The 19057-nt window shown below is 40.4% G+C and overlaps 1 protein-coding gene and 1 non-coding gene across 2 annotated transcripts; one reads left to right on the top strand and one right to left on the bottom strand.

The window, feature by feature from the left end:
- Positions 1-614: 614 nt before the first annotated feature.
- pus10 (pseudouridine synthase 10) lies at positions 615-17449 on the bottom strand. The gene is made up of 18 exons (XM_036557830.1): positions 17139-17449; positions 15445-15588; positions 14997-15242; positions 13201-13287; positions 12481-12515; positions 11437-11548; positions 9821-9882; positions 9667-9712; positions 8527-8591; positions 8315-8400; positions 7228-7353; positions 7031-7087; positions 5509-5585; positions 4989-5044; positions 4296-4413; positions 2932-3074; positions 1982-2081; positions 615-1166 (listed from the first exon to the last, which is right to left on the bottom strand). Exons 2-18 carry the CDS (start codon positions 15568-15570, stop codon positions 1128-1130), a joined length of 1581 nt encoding a protein of 526 aa, XP_036413723.1. The 5' UTR covers positions 15571-15588; positions 17139-17449; the 3' UTR covers positions 615-1127.
- Positions 9076-9258, top strand: LOC118798466. Its single transcript, XR_005006043.1, has one exon. It is a non-coding gene; the product is annotated as a U2 spliceosomal RNA (small nuclear RNA).
- Positions 17450-19057: the final 1608 nt, after the last annotated feature.

Here is a 19057-nt window from a genome sequence, read left to right as displayed (position 1 = left end):
GCAGAAAAATGTCATATTTAAGGGTGTTCTCTGTAGAGGAAAAGCAATAAAAATTAATAAAACATACAATCTGACAGGAGGTGTTTAAATCTTTGTACACTAGCAAATAAAATATGGAACACCTCATTACTGCTCCTTGAAATAACAGAGCTTCAGACAAACCCTGTACTAAATATTGATGCTCTCATGCACGTTGTCAAGTGTCAAATCACCAACAGATATGTTTTATGTATAATTTACGTCAGCAATCTTTAATTTGACCTGGTTTGACAACATTGCTAAGTAGCGGAGTTGCATAACAAACTCTATTGCGACTCTGTTTCCCTTCTGTACAGTAAACTCATAACAAGGTTGGGTTAACAGTGGTCTGATGTCTGTGGAGCATTAATGTTAATCAGTAATATTTACATATTTCAGCTACTGCTTTACATGCAGTAAATCCTCTTAAAAGCGGGGTGTGTTTATGTTTTGACTAGATCTAATAATGTATGCAAGATTTAACCTACATTTCCAAACGTGATGCTTACTGTACTAATGGCCTTCTGCAAATCTCCGTTCAAGTGAGAGAGCTACAATTACAGCTGGCGATGCACATGACAAAAACAAGCAGGCAGTGAATTTTACAGCCACAGTCTACTTAAACTGGACTGTGGTTTATTTAACAGAAAACGTACAACATAGTCAGGGGTCCTTCATAAAGTTACTGTAGTCCTAATAGAAAAAAATACACCCTTCATTTTGTAGTTTTGTCATTTTGACATAACTAATTCTCTGCCCTTGTACAACAGAAATGCTCTGCAAAGTAATTTAAAGATGTGATAAACAGTGGCCTACCTAGTTTTTCTCAGCCCAAAATAGATGATCTATCAATCATCAAATGTTAGAATCCCTCAGTAAACTGATTCATATACCTCTAGGAGTGAATCTGCACCAATGTCTTTCAGATACTGAGGCACTTTAGGCAACAATTAGCCTGTTATAATTGTCCAACTGAGCAACAACCTTTTGCCAATGTTAAGGACTTCCTTAAATAAGGCCCAAAGTTTGCCAGCTAGCTTGTAGACTCTGGAACAGATACAGGAACTGATGAATATTTCCAAGTATTCCTCAGAAGCTGTTGCCACCGGTCACTCTGGTACAGCAGGTGGCCAATCCACGTCCACTGACTGAAAATAACACAAAAGGGGGTGGGGGGGGTGGGGGGGTGGGGTACTCAATTCAGTAATGGGACCATTACAGTTACAATCCTTCACCATTCTCAGTGAAATCTCAACTACTGTTTTATTAGCCACCGTCTGCTAGACGCAACTTAAGCTGACTAAGATAAAATCTGAAACTTTAACAGGGATTTCAGTTTGAAAAAACTATAACTGAACTAATTTAGGCTTAATCTGTGCCTAAACATGCAACCCAAAGAACTGTCACTATTTTATTTTACAGGGTGATTCAAAAAGATTCATCCAATTTCAAAATAATTTATTTCACTTGTCAGTCATTACAGAACGATGCAGTAAACTGTAAATGGTTTAAGTGAGCATAAATGTTTATTAGGTAATTTTACAAGTGCTCAGTATAAACCTCTTCCAGCTATGCGGACAACATCAACACCACAGTCAAATTCATCCCGTACTTGAGTGAGCATGTCAGAAACTCTATGACCCCCTGTTTCAATTGGTGTGTGATTGGTTCCTGGGAGCCTCACGGTTGTAAAGATGTGGCGCTTTGAAATCGGATGAATCTCTTTGAATCACCCTGGATTTTTGGACCATTTCTATCAGTCCAACCATCTTAAAATGAATGAAAAGGGCAGCTGGTGCTTATAAATAGTGAACACTTTCCCCACTCCAACACATCCGATTCAGCAGAATCAATTAACCCAGCAGAATCAGGAGCGTTAGCATGTGGGAAACTGTTAACTGTTTCATGGCCCTCAGAATCTGAACTCTCGAACGCCTGTTTCAGGCAGCTCTGTGAAACGTACCTCCACATCCAGCTCCAGAATGTCCACCTCGGACTCCATGAGTGCGCAGAGGTTGGGCTTAGTGCGGCCAAAGTCTCCGTGAACAAACTCCTTTATGTAGCTGTACAGGCGGTTATTAAGGGAACATTAAACCAATTACACTTGATGTGTTATAACTGCAAATCGATGCTAGAGTACTTTTGAAATGAAGTTGCATTTGACAATTAAATTTCAGTTTATTTACACTTAAACTGGTGATCTATAGACTAAATGTGATGGTAAACATCATTTTAATAGATAGGCTAAAGGCAAATAATAGACAGCAAATATTAATATCAACAAAGAGATACAGTATATGCTAATGTCAATGAACAGTTGAATGAGCAATGCTAATTTCACTTCAATGAACAGTTACAGTATATGGTAATATTAGTGAGCAGTTATAGTATATAGTAATATCAGTGAACAATTATGGTCTGTTAAATTTAAAGAACTGTTATATGATAATTTCAGTGAGCAGTTATAGTATATGGTAATATCAATGAACAGTTAAAGTTAAAATATTAACAAACAGTTATATGATAAATTCAATGAACAGTTCTATATTAATATTAATAAACAGTTATAATACATGCTAATATCAATAAACAGTTAATGTATATATGATATAATAATGAACAGTTATAGTATATGGTAGCTTCAAAGAACAATTATAGTCTATTTAACTTCAATTAACAATTATAATATAGGCTAATATCAGTTAACAGTTATGAGTGATGGTACAGGCTCATATCAATGAACACTTATAGAATATGCTCATTTCAATGAACAGTTCTGGTTATATGTTAATGTTAATGAACATTTATAATGTGCTGATATCAGTGAGCAGTTCCAGCCTGTTTATTTCAGTAAAGAGATCTGCACTACAGTGTGGAGCTGCAGTATAAAGCGGTGTGTGTGCATAAGGATACGTCCCAGCCTGCGTGTGCAGCTGTAGTCTGAAGTGGTGTGTATCCAGGTAGCTAGCGCTCATGGAGTGGATGAGCCTCTGCCGGACAGCCAGCGGCCTGCGGTGCAGCACTCTCAGAGGAGTCTTCTGATCAATCTTCAGCTCCTACATGCACACAGGGAATAAGTTTGCTACTCAGAACTATCAAAATCTGTCTTTGATTGGCACATTTTTATATTACGTTTTCCGTGGTGTTGTCATTGTTTTCAGTGTTTCCTCTGCACTAACACACTTGATTCAACAGATATATAAACTGAAACGCCTCATTAGATAGATAAGATGTTCTAAAGTTGGGGAAATGCAAAAGCGCATGGTGCAGGGGTTCCCCAAAGCACCATGAGCAAATTTAAATATAACCAAATAATGAGAAGACAGTACTAGTATTGTACTACTACCCTTTTAAGGGCCTGTATCAGAGAGGACAGAATTTTCCATACAGTCATAAAAATTCCATTCAGTCCATATATGGAAACGAAGATCCCCGATTTCATCGCTTTTGAGATATCACAGTCATACAAGCAGTTATGCTTTAGCCCAGGCTGCTTTTTTAACATGATGTGCCTTGTTTCACTCGTGAAGCGTTCATCTATTCAGAAGAGAGGCCATATATATATATATATATATATATATATATATATATATATATATATATATATATATATATATATATATATATTAAACCAGACTTAAAGGCACATTAACATAAATAGTCTGTTTAAAGGGCCAGTATCCTACATTAGTCTGGTATTTAAACACTGGTGTGGTTTTACAGACCAAAAACAGTCATAGTTCATTTTTTCATGACCATCTTCCACCCTCTCTTTATCCCCAAGAATTAAACAGCCTGTTTTTGTTACTGTGTCTTTAAGACTGATATGTGTAAATGAGCTCTGGTTTGATTGGTTGCCCTGTATTAGTCAGGGCTGAGAAAATTCAGGATTGTCATGATACAGGAGATGAAAAGAGGTTGGAAAGTGGCCATGTGAAATTAATTCTAATTGCTTTTGGTGCCACACAAATATCCTAAGTGGTCTTCAGGGTACAAAAAAATTAAATTAGAATGTAATTATATATATAATTGTCCGAACAAAACCTTGTATCTATCAAAATGGTAACTTTACAGGAGAAGGAAAAAACACACTTGACTTTTAATTTAAGTCAATGGAACCAGAAATTTTTTCAAGTCATTTTTGCCCATCTGTTTTGGTCCATTCATCATGAAATTCATACACAATGTTAGGAGCAACAAAAACTGAAAAATGACAAAAATGGGGATACAAGGTTTTGTTATGTTATATATATGGAATCTGGAAAGGACATATTTACCTTAATGTTTGCAATAAAGTCCAGATCACTGTTAGTAATGGCCTTTTTGGTCCAGATGAGGGCACTGTAGGACTTAGTCTTCTCCTCCTCTCCCTCCTTCATTCGGCCCATAGCATCCCTACAAGAATAAACATCCATCTAGCACAGGGTTCTTCAGTGCTGGTCCTGGAGGGCCAGGCGTCCAGCACAGTTTGGTAAGCAGGGAAGTCACCAAACTGTGCTGGACGCCTGGCCCTCCTCCGACACCAGCCTTCCAGGACCAGAACTGACGAGCCCTGATCTAACACAGAAATCAGTGTGTGTGACTATACATTAAATCTATCCAGATAGATTTATTACCAATTTCTACTTTTTAAAACTGTTTACTTATCAGCATCAGCAGATATGGACAAAAAGAATTCAGATATCAGCACCGCCTACAAGTCCTGTATTGGAGCATCCCTAGTTTAATAATTTACTTCCGTCAAAATCAGATTATTTTGCATCCTTCTGATGTTTTTATGCCAATACAGTAAGATAATTTCATTTGCAAAGATTGCTTAAAATAAGTACAAGTCTTAAAAAATTCACTGAATGATCAATATTCTTCCGAATATTTCCTAATGGAAATATAATGGATTTGGCCTCAATTTAAGAAGCGTTCTCTTGCCGACATGCCAAGAAAGCGAAAGCCTCTCTGTGCATCACACACACCTTGTTACAATCTGCAGGTCCCTCACTCGTATTTTATCAGAGGACGCATTGATCATCTGTAAATATGAGAGAAATAAACAGATAATTAACAGAGGTTTTAAATCATTTAAAAGAGTTTTTGCTTTGAGAAAATGTCCCATCTGTATACAGTGCTGTGCAAGAGTCAGAGACCACCCTTCCTTTATTCAATTTACAGTCCATTTCAGGAGAACAAGATCAGATATAAGATAAAAGATAATACACTTGCTTTTGGAATAGGAATGTCAAAAAAACAGAGGAGTTAAAAACATTACTGCATTAAAACATCACTAAAACTACAGAGGAAATGAGACTCCTAAAGACCATTTCTCCTAAAGAAACTTTCTGTTAAATATGTTTTCTGCGTTTTTCTCGGGACACTGAAATAATTGAGTAATTTAACGGATGTTTTAACTGTAAATGAATGAATGAGGGGTCTCTGGCTTTTACTCTTCTGTATTTGTCTGCTATTTTGTTAAAGTATCCTGCAGTAAGTCAGTACCTCCTGAAGCCGTCTGACCTCTGCTCTGTTAAACTTCGCTCTGTGGGGGTTCAGTAACTCCATAGCGAACGGCCGTCCTGCAGGAGACACAGCAGTTACAGTCAGAGTAACGTGACATGTCAGTGTTTCACACTGTTTCTCAACTTGGTCTTCATGGCCCACGAGACTGTCCACTACACTATTGGTCTGTCCACCAGACTGTCCACTAGACTCTTGACTGTCCACTAGACTGTCCACTAGACTCTTGACTGTCCACTAGACTGTCCATTAGACTCTTGACTGTCCACTAGACTGTCCATTAGACTGTCCATTAGACTCTTGGTCTTCAGGGCCCTCTAAACTGTCTACTATACTCTTGGTCTTCATGGCCCACTAGAGTGTCCACTACACTATTGGTCTGTTCACTAGACTGTCCACTAGACTGTTGGTCTGCCCACTAGACTGTCAACTAGACTGTCCACTAGACTCTTGGTCTTCAGGGCCCACTAGACTGTCCACTACACTATTGGTCTGTTCACTAGACTGTCCACTAAACTCTTGGTCTTCAGGGCCCACTAGACTGTCCACTACACTATTGGTCTGTCCACTAGAGTGTCCACTAGACTCTTGACTGTCCACTACATTGTCCACTAGACTGTTGGTCTGTCCACTAGACTGTCCATTAGACTGTCCATTAGACTGTCCATTAGACTGTCCATTAGACTCTTGGTCTTCAGGGCCCTCTAGACTGTCCACTAAACTCTTGGTCTTCAGGGCCCTCTAGACTGTGCACTAGACTCTTGACTGTCCACTAGACTCTTGACTGTCCACTAAACTGTCTACTCCACTAGACTGTCCTCTAGACTGTTAGTCTGTCCACTAGACTCTTGGCTTAGACCGAAAACCTGGACCATCTCAAGGACCCATGAGGACTGGTCTGAGAAACAGTCAGAAGTGTTAGATGATAAAAACAGGGTCGATGATGTGTATATGAAAGATATGTTGTCCTCTACAAACTGCAAACATTGTAGAAATATAAAGGACTGTTCAGAAATCTTAGGCTGCCACTCCGTCTGTCCTCTGTTTACTGGTATTTTTAAAAACTTTTTTATTTTTATTTTAGAAGTCAGTAAAACAGACATAAATAAATATAAATGCTGTAAAAAGCAACACAGATGTTTCATTTGTAAAATGTTATATGTTTGTTGGATGTTGGTTATAGTTAAAAGTAAAGATGGGAATATGACGATATTTTATCATTATCATGATAAACAACATGTTATTCTGAGCATATCATGAATATCGTCTGTACTTTGACCAACTGAAAAATGACCAACTGAATTTTTCATTAAAAAGAGAGCATAATTAGTCCTGTTTAATAGGATTTAATGCAACACAGTATGTAAAGTGTTGAACAAAAATCATTCTGTACAGAGTTTTAATGACAGTTTTTAATAAATGGGAAAATATTGGTGCATTGTTTCAAAATATTGTGATATGTATCATGTATTGTGGAAATCTGAGTGTGCGCGTGTGGACGCACCATTCCCTAACGTTCGTACGTCCACATCTTCTCTCCCAGATGAGGAAAAGTTAAAACCTACAAACAGCAGAGAATAAATAAACAGCTGCAACAGATTTTATTACCAGGACCAGCATCTCTATAAAGCTCTATGGTAAAGCAAATGGCTCTGACTGCCTGAAGCAGAGGAATAAACTCAGTGTGGTTTCTATACTGACCATCAGCCCTGAAGGAGGAGAGGAGAGGAGCAGCTATCAACTCCTCCACTGATCCCTCCATCCTTCTCTCTCCATCTATCACCCATGGAGTCTGAGGAAGCTCACGAGAGAACTTATTATACCTCCCTGAAGACAGACAGGCAGACAGACAGACAGACAGACAGAGAGAAACAGAGAAATACGCTCAGCAATACAGCTATTTCAAGACGACACAATGAGGGCAAAGACAGAGTGACTGACACATAAAACAAAGAACTAACGCTCACACAAAGACACAGAAACGCCAAAGTCTTTTTTAAACCATTTATCATTGGAAAAAGTGTGTTTTTACTTGTAAAAATCACCAGATATCTTTAGAACAGATGCAAGTAAATGTAAACACAGGTAAAAGTAACAAGAATATCTTATTTTGAACGAAGTAGTCTGGTTCCAGATTTCTCCTGGATACCAATTCTATTCATAATTTGAAAGGTTTTCATGATGAATGGACCAATAGAAATGGTCCATTCATCATAAACGGTCTGACCAAAGGTACTTGATTTAAGGGGATCTTTTACCCAGAAATGTTTCATCTTTTTTGTGAAGAACTGACCAATAGAAATGATCCAAAACTACTTAGAATAAAATCTTGTCACATTAATTTGCTTTCAGATTTAAGAAAGTGTTTTTCTTTCTCATATAAAGTTACTTTCAATGTTAGTATCTATATGTAATAATACTAATAATAATAATACTTATAATATGTAGGAATAATGTCCTATATGTACTATATATATATATATATATTATATATATATGGCTTTTTTCCAAGTCATTTTGGGTCGTTTCTTTTGGTCCATTCATCATTAAATTTACACACAATATAAAGGACGACAGGCATTTTATGACAAATTATGACAAAAAACTGAAAAACGATAAAAATGGAGATACAATAAGATATGTAATAGCAATAATGTCCTATATGCATTATATTATAATAATAATAATAATAATAATAATAATAATAATATGATGTCTGAGTAACTACTTCCATATATATTATACATAGGTGATTATCTATATGCAATGTATGTAAACACGCACTCACCTGCTATAAAGACAGATGCATGCAGGCATGTGGTGTCCAGTGGAGTGCACTTGCTGGCTGGTCTGACAGGTGGACAGGGGTAATGTCTATAGAGGGACACAGCAGACGCAGAGCAAACAGAATACAGTTCATTTTTAAAGTTGAGATACTGCGGTCAGTCTCAGTGGAGATAAAAGAGAGAAAGAAGGTTTTTATTTTCTATTTTTTTTTACCGAAGAAACTTCGCATCCGTAATCTTCTCTAGTGCCTTCACTACCGCCATTCTAGTAAAGACAGACTGAGGAACAAAGAGAGAGAGATTATGCATATAAACTCTCCAGACTACTGGATTATCAATAATAATATCATCTTTAATAAATAAAGTCACATGCAAAAGTCAAATTCCATGTTTCGTTGATTTTCTAAGTTAAAATGAGAGAACACACGTCTGGATGTCGCTGTTGTCAGAAGAAAACCTCATATCTCCAAAATGGTAACTTCACAGGAGAAGGAAAAAACCTACTTTAAGTCAATGGAACCAGAGTTTTTTCCAAGTAATTTTGGGTCGTTTCTTTTGGTCCATTCATCATGAAATTTACACACAATGTAAAGAATGACAGACATTTTCAAAATGGAGATACGAGGTTTTCTTCCGACAACAGCGATATTTTAATGCACTATTACTGTTTATTTTAACATGTTGAGGAAAAAATATAAAATGTGGCCTGTTTTATAGTTTGTTTTTCCCAATATGTTAAATTCGAATAAATAGCAAAAAATATTTCGCTTCTCTGCCTTTCGGCTAAGATCAAGCGATAGTATCAGGTTTAATATCCGATACGTCCTCTATACAAGGACGACATATTAAATTGATTTTTAGAACAGGGAGACGGAAGAGGGGCTTGCTCTGTCTGCTCCATGCATCAACCTGGTATTGCAGTACCTCCGGGAACAGTGCACCTCTTTTTTAGGGGGCAGTCGTGGGCTGGAGGTTAGGGAACCAGCCTTGTGAGCGGAAGGACACTGGTTCAATCCCCTGACCCGACAGTACGTGACTGAAGCGCCCTTGAGCAAGACACCCAACCCCCAACTGCTCCTCAGGCGCCGTGGATAGGGCTGCCCACCGCAAGTGTGCTCACTGCCCCCTAGTGTGTGTGTTCACTAGTGTGTATGTGGTGTTTCACTGCACGGATGGGTTTAATGCGGAGGTGAATTTCCCTGTTGTGGGACTAATAAAGGGTAACTTAACTTAATTTCACTTAGAAAATCAACAAAACATGCCACTTGACTGGGGATGTTAAAACCTTTACACACCACTGAAGGGATAAACATATGTAGAGACACAGAAAGTGAGAGCATCATAGGGCACTTACTGCTTTATTCTTAGTGGGCTTGAAGCAGTCAGAACAGGTTGTAGCCCTGCAGAGGCAAAAACGAGAATCCTTCATTAATAACACACGATAACCTAAACACAGCCGTAATAAAGAAAAGTATGGAATTGAATAAAGAGAGGTGGGGTGAACATACAGGAAGTGACAGTCTGCATCTGTTTCTGAATGTGTGAAACCCACACTGACTTCAAACAGACTCTGCAGAACACAACAGACATACATCAGCAGAATGTGTGAATATAACATAGTAATCATGACATGAAAGTAAGTTATCCTCCACGTGCACTACATTCCTTAAAATGCCCAAAGACCTACAAACGGACTATCTATGCTAATGGAAACCCTTAAAACTAAGGCTCAGGAAAAATCAGCCAAGCCATGTTTACTTCTTTAGTTCTGCACTAAAGCTATGAGGCCAACAGAAGCCTTATAACCTACCAGTTAGCACTGTGCTACCTGCAGGTCTAGATCATCGCACGTTAGCCTCAATCTGTGCTGTGTAATCTTATTTCTTTTTTTTTTCTACTTGTTTCTGTGGTTTGACATTGTATAAAATACCACTGAACAGTTTTTATGATGTACTAACTGCATCAACTCCTCCTTATACAATGACATGAAATGCACTGACAAAGTTGATGAAGTGTTAATGCTGTGTAAGGAGAACTTCTCCTTTAAGCGAACAGGAAAAAATACAAAATTACAAAAGCTACTTGCAGCACAAGTGCAAGTATGTCAGCTTTCCTAGAACAGCTTTCTATAAAGAAGGTCTACAAAAACAAACCAGAAGAGAAAAGTCCGAAAATAAGCTTTAAACTGGCTCGACAAAGCTGCTGCTATGCTTTCCTAGGTGGTTGCTGCTATGATATCCCAGGTGGTTGGTAAGCTGTTGCTAGACAGTTGCTATGGTATCCTAGGTGGTAGCTAAGGCGTTGTTAGGTGGTTGCTATGTTATCCCAGGTGGTGGCTAATGTTTGGCTAGGCTGCTGCTATGCTTTCCTAAGTGGTTGTTGCTATGATATCCCAGGTGGTTGCTAATGTGTTGCTTGACAGTTGCTATGATATCCTAGGTGGTAGCTAAGGCGTTGTTAAGTGGTTGCTATGTTATCCTAGGTGGATGCTAAGGTGTTGCTAGGTCATTGATATGGCATCCTGGGTGGTTGCTGGGCTGCTGCTACGGTATCCCTGGTGGTTGCTAAGGAATTGCTAGGCCTTTGCTATGGTATCCCTGGTGTTTGCTGGGTATCCTAGGTGGTTGATAGGGCTTTGCTGTTGTATCCCTGGTGGTTGCTAAGGAGTTGCTAGCCATTGCTAGGGTATCCTAGGTGGTTGCTAGGCTGCTGCTATAGTGTCCCTGGTGGTAAATATGTTGTTGTTAGGCAGTTGCAAATGGTATCCAAGGCGGTTGCAAAGGTGTTCTTAAGTAGTGGCTATGGTATCCCAGGTGGTTGCTAAGGTACTGTGATATGGTTGCCATGTTATCCCAGGTGATCGATAAGGTGTTGCTAGGCCGCTGCGATCAGATCCTAGGTGGTTGCTAGGCTGCTGCTATGGCACCTCTGGTGGTAGCTAAGGTGTTGCTAGACAGCTGCAATGGTATCCAAGGCAGTTGCAAAGGTGTTCTTAAGTAGTGGCTATGGTATCCCAGGTGGTAGCTAAGGTGTTGCTAAACCATCGCAATGGTAAAAATGCTGAATTGGTAATTTGCAAGTTTCCATTACTTGTTAGCTACATTAGCCTTGTAGCTCCACTTACGTTAGTCAGCACAGGTGCTCCCAGTTCTTTGCCCACCATTCCCTGTATTGCCCACTTAAAAGCGTCCTTCACCTGAACCACATCCTCCTTATCCAGACACATGCTCTTCTCCCTGATACACAACAGTGCCAATATTTTACACATACTGAGAGAGGAAGCAGGAGAACATTATTGAATACTTGGCCCAGACCAGAGGCTACTGATTCCACGCAGGTGTACAGTAGGTTAGTGCTTTACCTGCTGTAGAACAGTTGATATAATTCATCACATAATGATCAAACCCTTATTATGAGCCTAATCAGCTGTGTTAGACAAAGGCAAAACATGAACAGTGCAGGAATTTTCCATTACCAGGTAGAATAATCATGTCTGAGGGCGAAAGGATCAGCGACAAAAGCTGATCTTAGATCTTAGCACTCTACTGGTATGTTTGGTCCTCGGCAACTCAAAAGGCAAACAAGATTAGGCAAGTACAGTGTTTAGTAATCGCTCAAGTAAATAAAGCTACTTTATTTAAAAAGTCTAATTATATGGGACTTTTATTATGACAGCAGAAGCGTATGAGGCACTATGCCAGTGCCAAAAAAGGTACACCACCATTAGAGATGCATATAATAGTATAGTATGTATAGTAGGGTAGTATGTGGTTTTAGCTTTAGGTTAAGGTTTGCTAGGAATTCTCTGATCCAGTGCTGGAAAAGGAGTATTTTTTAGTTTGATGATTCATTTCATAATTCTGACATGGCATCTCTATCGCTATTGTCATGAATAACCCCACAAAGACAGATTCATCTAGCTCTCCAGCTAGGTCTAAATTATAATAAGTGACAGCAGGAAACGTACTGGCTGGTTATAACCTGCAACTTTGGTTCACCACATGCATTTATGACTATGTCATTCAAATAAACTTACAAATTCGCAAGTCTGCAAATTTACGAGGACTGTCTGCATCATCAGGGATTTTTTTTATTTTTGTACAAATGAAGCCTGTTAAGTGATTTTCTCAATGCTAGAGATTCAGGAAAGTGTGTGCTTCTTACGTACTTGACCTCCTTCTTGATGTGCAGCCAGCAGGAATGCTAAAGGAGGAGAAAGAAACAAATGAAGAGAGATGCCTTTGCTTTCGAATGCTATGAATAAAAAATGATGCAAAAGGCTCCCTCTGTATATTATAGTGTTGTTACTATACACCGATCAGGCATAACATTTTGACCACCTCCTTTTTTCGACGCTCATTGTCCATTTTATCAGCTCCACTTACTATATAGGTGCACTTTGTAGTTCTACAGTTACAGACTGTAGTCCATCTGTTTCTCTGCATACTTTGTTAGCCCCCTTTTACCCTGTTCTTCAGTGGTCAGGAGTTTTTAAACACCTCAGTGTCACTGCTGGACTGAGAATAGTCCACCAACCAAAAACATCCAGCCAACAGCGTCCTGTGGGCAGCGTCCTGTGACCACTGATGAAGGACTAGAGGATGACTACCACAAACTGTGCAGCAGCAAATGAGCTATCGTCTCTGACTTTACATCTACAAGGTGGATCAACAAGGTAATAGAGTGGACAGTGAGTGGACACAGTGTTTAAAACTCCAGCAGCACTGCTGTGTCTGATCCACTCGTACCAGCACAACACAACAATATGTGTGTGTGTGTGTGTGTGTGTGTGTGTTTGTGTAACTGTACAGCACAGGGGAAGTCCAGAGGGAGGACTGAAAGGCTGCAGAGTATAGTTTGGTGGAATTTTCACTGAAGGGTGACTTACTTCTCTGACAGACAGCTGAGCAGGAAGAGACACAGCCAGCACCAGACTGTCAAACTTATAGTCTGCTTTTCTCACAACCTCACACACCTGCAGGTAAAGACACGATAACAAGTATTTAAGAGTAATATTTTCAGATTTCACTTGCATAATATCATCTCAATCATTACCAAACATGAAATTTTACAGCAGAAAAAAAGTAGAAAGAAAACTGTAGAAAATTATAAAGTTTCAAAGTTTTGCATTTGCCCCATTAAATAACTAAGACGTTCTGGCAGAACATGCATTTTGCGTGATAAAGAAGAAAGTACAGCAAGAACAGCAGCGCTACAAACATAAATAGCACAGAGTTTCAGCAGCTTCGTGGATGTGGCTTCATACTGACTCTTGGAAAAGGCCCAGTTGTCAGCCTTGAAATTTGTGCCCATCAAATCCAACCAGACGACAACCTGCCAGTGTAACATCACTGTTTGCTGGTAACAGACTCACTTTGACTGGTTTACACGTATATTCACTTTATGACTGGATATGTTCGGCCCTCACTACAGCAGGTCAACAGAAAGCTAACTGGCTAACAGGCTAACACTACTAAAGGACAGACTTCAAGTTCAAGCCTTTAAAAGAGGAGATACTTAAAAACTGAGACATGCAGAGTACAGAATGTAGCTTACATGTCTGTTTAAGATAAAAATGTCTGTATTTAAACTAGAGCTGATATTAAAACCCAATACAGTGCCGAGCTAGCCCTGCTAGCTTGATGCTAACAATACCGTGGCAAACATACAAGGAGCATCAAAGGCTTGTTTAAAAAAAATCTACCTAAGACACTGATATGTCACTGCTTTACGATTTTTCTGCCTGACTTTCAGTGTGAACTATAATAAAACGGCTTTATTAGTGTGAGTAATTCGTGTAGAACACAAATAGGATCCTCTGACTAACCCACTGCTCTCATGCAGGTTCAGGTTTCTACTGACAGCACACATGTATCTGAACAGCATCCCAACTAGAAAGACTATTTATATTTTTATTTATTCCAAAATTTCTATCATGTTGGGATGTTATAAGAATTTAACGTATTGTTTGTTTATGCATTGCTGGACGTTCTGCCCATAAGTCACTCAAAGCTCCTGATAGCAAGCGGATAGTGGGCCACTGTTGGCCCGCTGATGGCAAAGCTGGCGGTCCACTGGCGTTTTGGTCAGAGTCTTCCGGGCGGCCCACCGGTGGTTAAGCAGAGTATTAGAAAAAATTCCACTTTAATCGCTCATTTTCCACTCACAGTCCAATTTACTGATTTTTTCCCTCCTTTTTTCTTTAGTTATACTTTGTAAATTAGTGAAATCAATTTTTTTTCCTCAGTTGTTCGTAATATTTGTCTTAGTTTATTTTCTAAAATAAAAGTCCGTGTGCATTTAAAATCTGTTTGAGGAGATTAAAAACTAGTTAGAGCTTGTATGCAGGACAGTAATCTGGGTGGTCCAAGAGTGGACGAGCAGTGGCAAACAGTCAGCGGGGTGCCGATCTTATCAAGCCAGTGGACCCATGTATGCTCACTATATGGGGCATCATGGGGTGCAGGAATAGGATGGATAGTAACTGTATAAACTGCACAGTAACAAGTAGCTGATTGTATGCCATCCCATTATTATGTTTACCGACTGTTTAATTTTTCCTCCTTAATCAATATTTAAACTAAATATCATGTTTCATATCATATTGTGAAAACGTCTTGTTTTATTATGCTCTGTAAGTATCGTGGTGTTTATATTTCTGCCATATTATCCACTCTTAGTCACCTGTTTGGTGTAACTCAGATCACAGAAGTCCTGCAGGATCCCCAAACAGGCCACGCAGATCTCCGACTGGACTTCAGGCTCAGTGTGCGCTGCAGAAGTCTCTGAGCTGCCGTCCTGTCCGACCTGCGCCGAGTCCAGCTTCAGCTTCTTACAGGGCGGATCTTCAGTCTGCGTTTGCTCCGAGGCATCCTGGGATGGCTCACCGTCAGCCTCACTGAGGAAAGCTAACAGCTCTTTGTTTATGTCCTAACATGAGAGAGAAAAACACATACAAATAAACGCTCCCACTGAAATACCTGTACCTGTGATAAAAGGGTCTCAGTACTGCTCAGATTTATGGAAGAGTATTATAATTATGAAAATAATAAAATATGGTTAATATACATAAAGAATATTTAAATGAAAGAGGATGAGGAGGATGAAGGATCATGCACATACTCACACCTACCTCACTGGACAGCTGATACGAAGAATACTTTCCCACACAGCAAAATCGGAGGACGCATCTCGCACAGCAGCCGGCGTCCAGCAGCTTTCTGATGATGGGACCGTCTTTTTCTTTAAGTGAAAGCATTGTTGAGGGAAAGACAAACTGGAAAAGAGAGAGAGGGAGAGTGAGAGATGAGCATCATATACAAAAGGCCCTATCAAAGGCAGCACATAAATAGACCACTTTTTATTGGGCCAATTTCCTACCGTTTTTCTTTTCACTCTGAAATCCAGTTGTAATGTTTGTGAGGGTCATGATTAATTTAACCATGACCAGTTTCCAGCCTCACTTTATCCATTAGAATTATTATTGTTGCTGACCCTGTAAGACCGATATATGTAAATGAGCTCTGTTCTAATTGGCTGCTCTGTACCATGCCTCATTTAAAAAGCAGCCCAGCCTGAAATACTCCTTGTAACTTCAGCGTGAAGGGGCGGGGCTGAACTGCTATAGGCTGAATAGGTAAATATATGTAAATGCTTTCTCGTGACATCATGTAAATTCTTCTCATGATGTCACAAAACAATGAATTTAAAATGGGCAGTTTTTGCAAATTAGTTTCCATATATGGACTGGCTGGACTGTACGTTTCATGATGAAACTTTAAACAAGCTTACATACTAGATCTCATTCTATTTCATACATATACACATATATATATATATATATATATATATATATGTACACCGATCAGGCATAACATTATGACCACCTCCTTGTTTCTACGCTCATTGTCCATTTTATCAGCTCCACTTACTATATAGGTGCACTTTGTAGTTCTACAGTTACAGACTGTAGTCCATCTGTTTCAGCTGGTACTATTTGGGTGGTGGATCATTCTCAGCACTGCAGTAACACTGACGTGGTGGTGGTGTGTTAGTGTGTGTTGTGCTCGTCTGAGTGGATCAGACACAGCAGTGCTGCTGGAGTTTTTAAACACCTCAGTGTCCACTCACTGTCCACTCTATTAGACACACCTACCTTGTCAGTCCACCCTGTAGATGTAAAGTCAGAGACGATAGTTCATCTGCTGCTGCACAGTTTGTGTTGGTCATCCTCTAGTCCTTCATCAGTGGTCACAGGACACTGTTGGCTGGATGTTTTTGGTTGGTGGACTATTCTCAGTCCAGCGGTGACACTGAGGTGTTTAAAAACTCCAGCAGCACTGCTGTGTCTGATCCACTCAGACCAGCACAACACACACTAACACACCACCACCACGTCAGTGTTACTGCAGTGCTGAGAATGATCCACCACCCAAATAGTACCAGCTGAAACAGATGGACTACAGTCTGTAACTGTAGAACTACAAAGTGCACCTATATAGTAAGTGGAGCTGATAAAATGGACAATGAGCGCAGAAACAGGGAGGTGGTCATAATGTTATGCCTGACCGGTGTGTGTATATACATATACATATATTACCCCTGTCATTCAGGAACTCAGTGCTGTAGATACTTGGTAAAAATACAGAAGCACAACAACAAAAAGCTGTGCAGTGCAGTAGCAGAACAACTCTGATCATATCAGCCCATTGACTGACCGAAGGACACGGGGGTGAAGCTGAGACAGCGCAGCAGAGCCTTTCATTCATTCAATGAACAGAATCAAGCAGCTGCTTCTCATCTGAGCTCGCATCACACTACACTTACCTTCAGGCTGGGCTCGCCGTGTGATCAACAGCAGTCCACCAAAGAGCACCTGCTCGATTACAGATGTCTTCTAAAATGAATCATCTACTCTCCGCGGGCTAGAACTGGGACACGACCCTGCTCCGCAGGCTGCACAGTGGAGCGGGCACGAGCACTGTTTTCATTCGCAGTAGCCACAGTTGACGTTATTAACCCCACACCGGCACAGGTTCACCGGGCTAGCTCGAGCGCTGTCCGCGTTCCAGTTCACGCGCTGGTGTTTAGAACCCTCAGCTCGTGTGCAGTACGCGGGCCGCCATTGTCGGCGTGTTCCAAACCGCTACAATCAAGTGTGCTAGAATTCCGCTCGCGCGCTTGCAGGGCAGAGGAACTGTAGTGCGTCACAATGCAACGAGTTCAGTCCGTTCCGAATTCAGTTACCCGGGCAACCGTTTGTTGACAAACAAACACAAGGCGCCGTTACAGGCACGGAGTTCTGAACCACACTGAGCGTCCATTTAAAAGAGCGCAGTTCAGTTCGGTTTTTCAGTTCAGAAGAGCTTTATTAGCGTGACTGTGAGGTACAGCACGGCTAAAGCATCACGAAAACAGAGTAAGATAAAAAAGAACCAACATAAATAATCACCGTATTAATTATTATAATCACAATGTTACAGCATTATTATTGTCACTGTGATTATAACCATACTGATTAATAAACTAATGACATTTGCGATTTTTAACACAAATAAGTTGTGTAATCCTGGGGGTCGGTAGAGTGGGGATATGGAGGGTGGGGGTATGTGGAGTGGGGGGTGGAGGGTGGGGGTGCATGGAGTGGGGGATATGGAGGGTGGGGTAAGTAGAGTGGGGATATGGAGGGTGGGGGTATGTGGAGTGGGGGGTGGAGGGTGGGGGTGCATGGAGTGGGGGATATGGAGGGTGGGGTAAGTAGAGTGGGGATATGGAGGGTGGGGGTATGTGGAGTGGGGGTATGGAGGGTGGGGGAGTGGGGATATGGAGGGTGGGGTAAGTAGAGTGGGGATATGGAGGGTGGGGGTATGTGGAGTGGGGGTATGGAGGATGGGGGTATGTGGAGTAGGGGTATGGAGGGTGGGGGTATGTGGAGTAGGGGTATGGAGGGTGGTGGTGAGTAGAGTGGGGGTATGGAGGGTGGGGGTAAGTGGAGTGGGGATATGGAGGGTGGGGTAAGTAGAGTCGGGATATGGAGGGTGGGGGTATGGAGGGCGGGGGTATGTGGGGTGTTGGTCAGGAGGGTGGGGGTATGGGGGGGCTGTTACCTATGTCTACCGTACACCCTGCTGAAAGGAAGATCATTAAAACCATTACGATTTTGCTTCCTAATGGGTGTGGGCTTAGAGGTTACCATTAGAGACCACTAGTTTCCTGTAGAACACCTTTAAATCCCATTAGGAAATGTTACAGAGCACTTTTTAAGCCGTTAGAGTCGTTTACACTGTAATATCAACCCATCAGGAAAACACAAAATACTGTTCAAGAAATGTGTTCTAATGTTGGTTTATTCTGACAAAGACTTTTATTGTGAAGGCGGGCCTTGTCCTTCCTGTGTTCATGTGTCCTGCCTTTATGGGCCCTAGGGCACCTTGTTAAACCAGAGCTGGGCAGTATCACAATATGTATTGTTATTATGATAAATTATGTCACAATGCAATGCAGTACACTCTGAACATGTTGTGTGTCTTCAGTACTTGTAGAAAACTGACCAAGGCTGCATGACTGCATGTTTCATTATAACTGGATTTACTGCAACACAGTATGACAAATAATGAATAAAAGTCATCATATTCACAGATTTTGATAGTAATTTTTTAAAATATAACACTACTCATTCTTTTTTTCTTAATTCCAACTGATCAGTTGTCTGAAAAAAATAAATATAATGATATTTAGTCACATTA

Source organism: Colossoma macropomum, unplaced genomic scaffold, assembly GCF_904425465.1.
Source record: "Colossoma macropomum unplaced genomic scaffold, Colossoma_macropomum, whole genome shotgun sequence".
Classification (NCBI taxonomy): Eukaryota; Metazoa; Chordata; class Actinopteri; order Characiformes; family Serrasalmidae; genus Colossoma; species Colossoma macropomum.
The sequence above is the reverse complement of the archived record's forward strand: the minus strand, read 5'-3'. Positions and strand labels throughout refer to the sequence as shown.

Excerpts from the sequence above, each read along its gene's own strand:
- pus10 (XM_036557830.1), bottom strand. The coding sequence starts at position 15,570 with ATGCTTTCACTTAAAGAAAAAGACGGTCCCATCATCAGAAAGCTGCTG. Across the intron at positions 7,354-8,314 it reads TGCATCTGTCTTTATAGCAG|GGAGGTATAATAAGTTCTCT; the intron begins GTGAGTGCGTGT and ends GTCTGTCTTCAG. Across the intron at positions 5,045-5,508 it reads AGGTCAGACGGCTTCAGGAG|ATGATCAATGCGTCCTCTGA; the intron begins GTACTGACTTAC and ends TCATATTTACAG.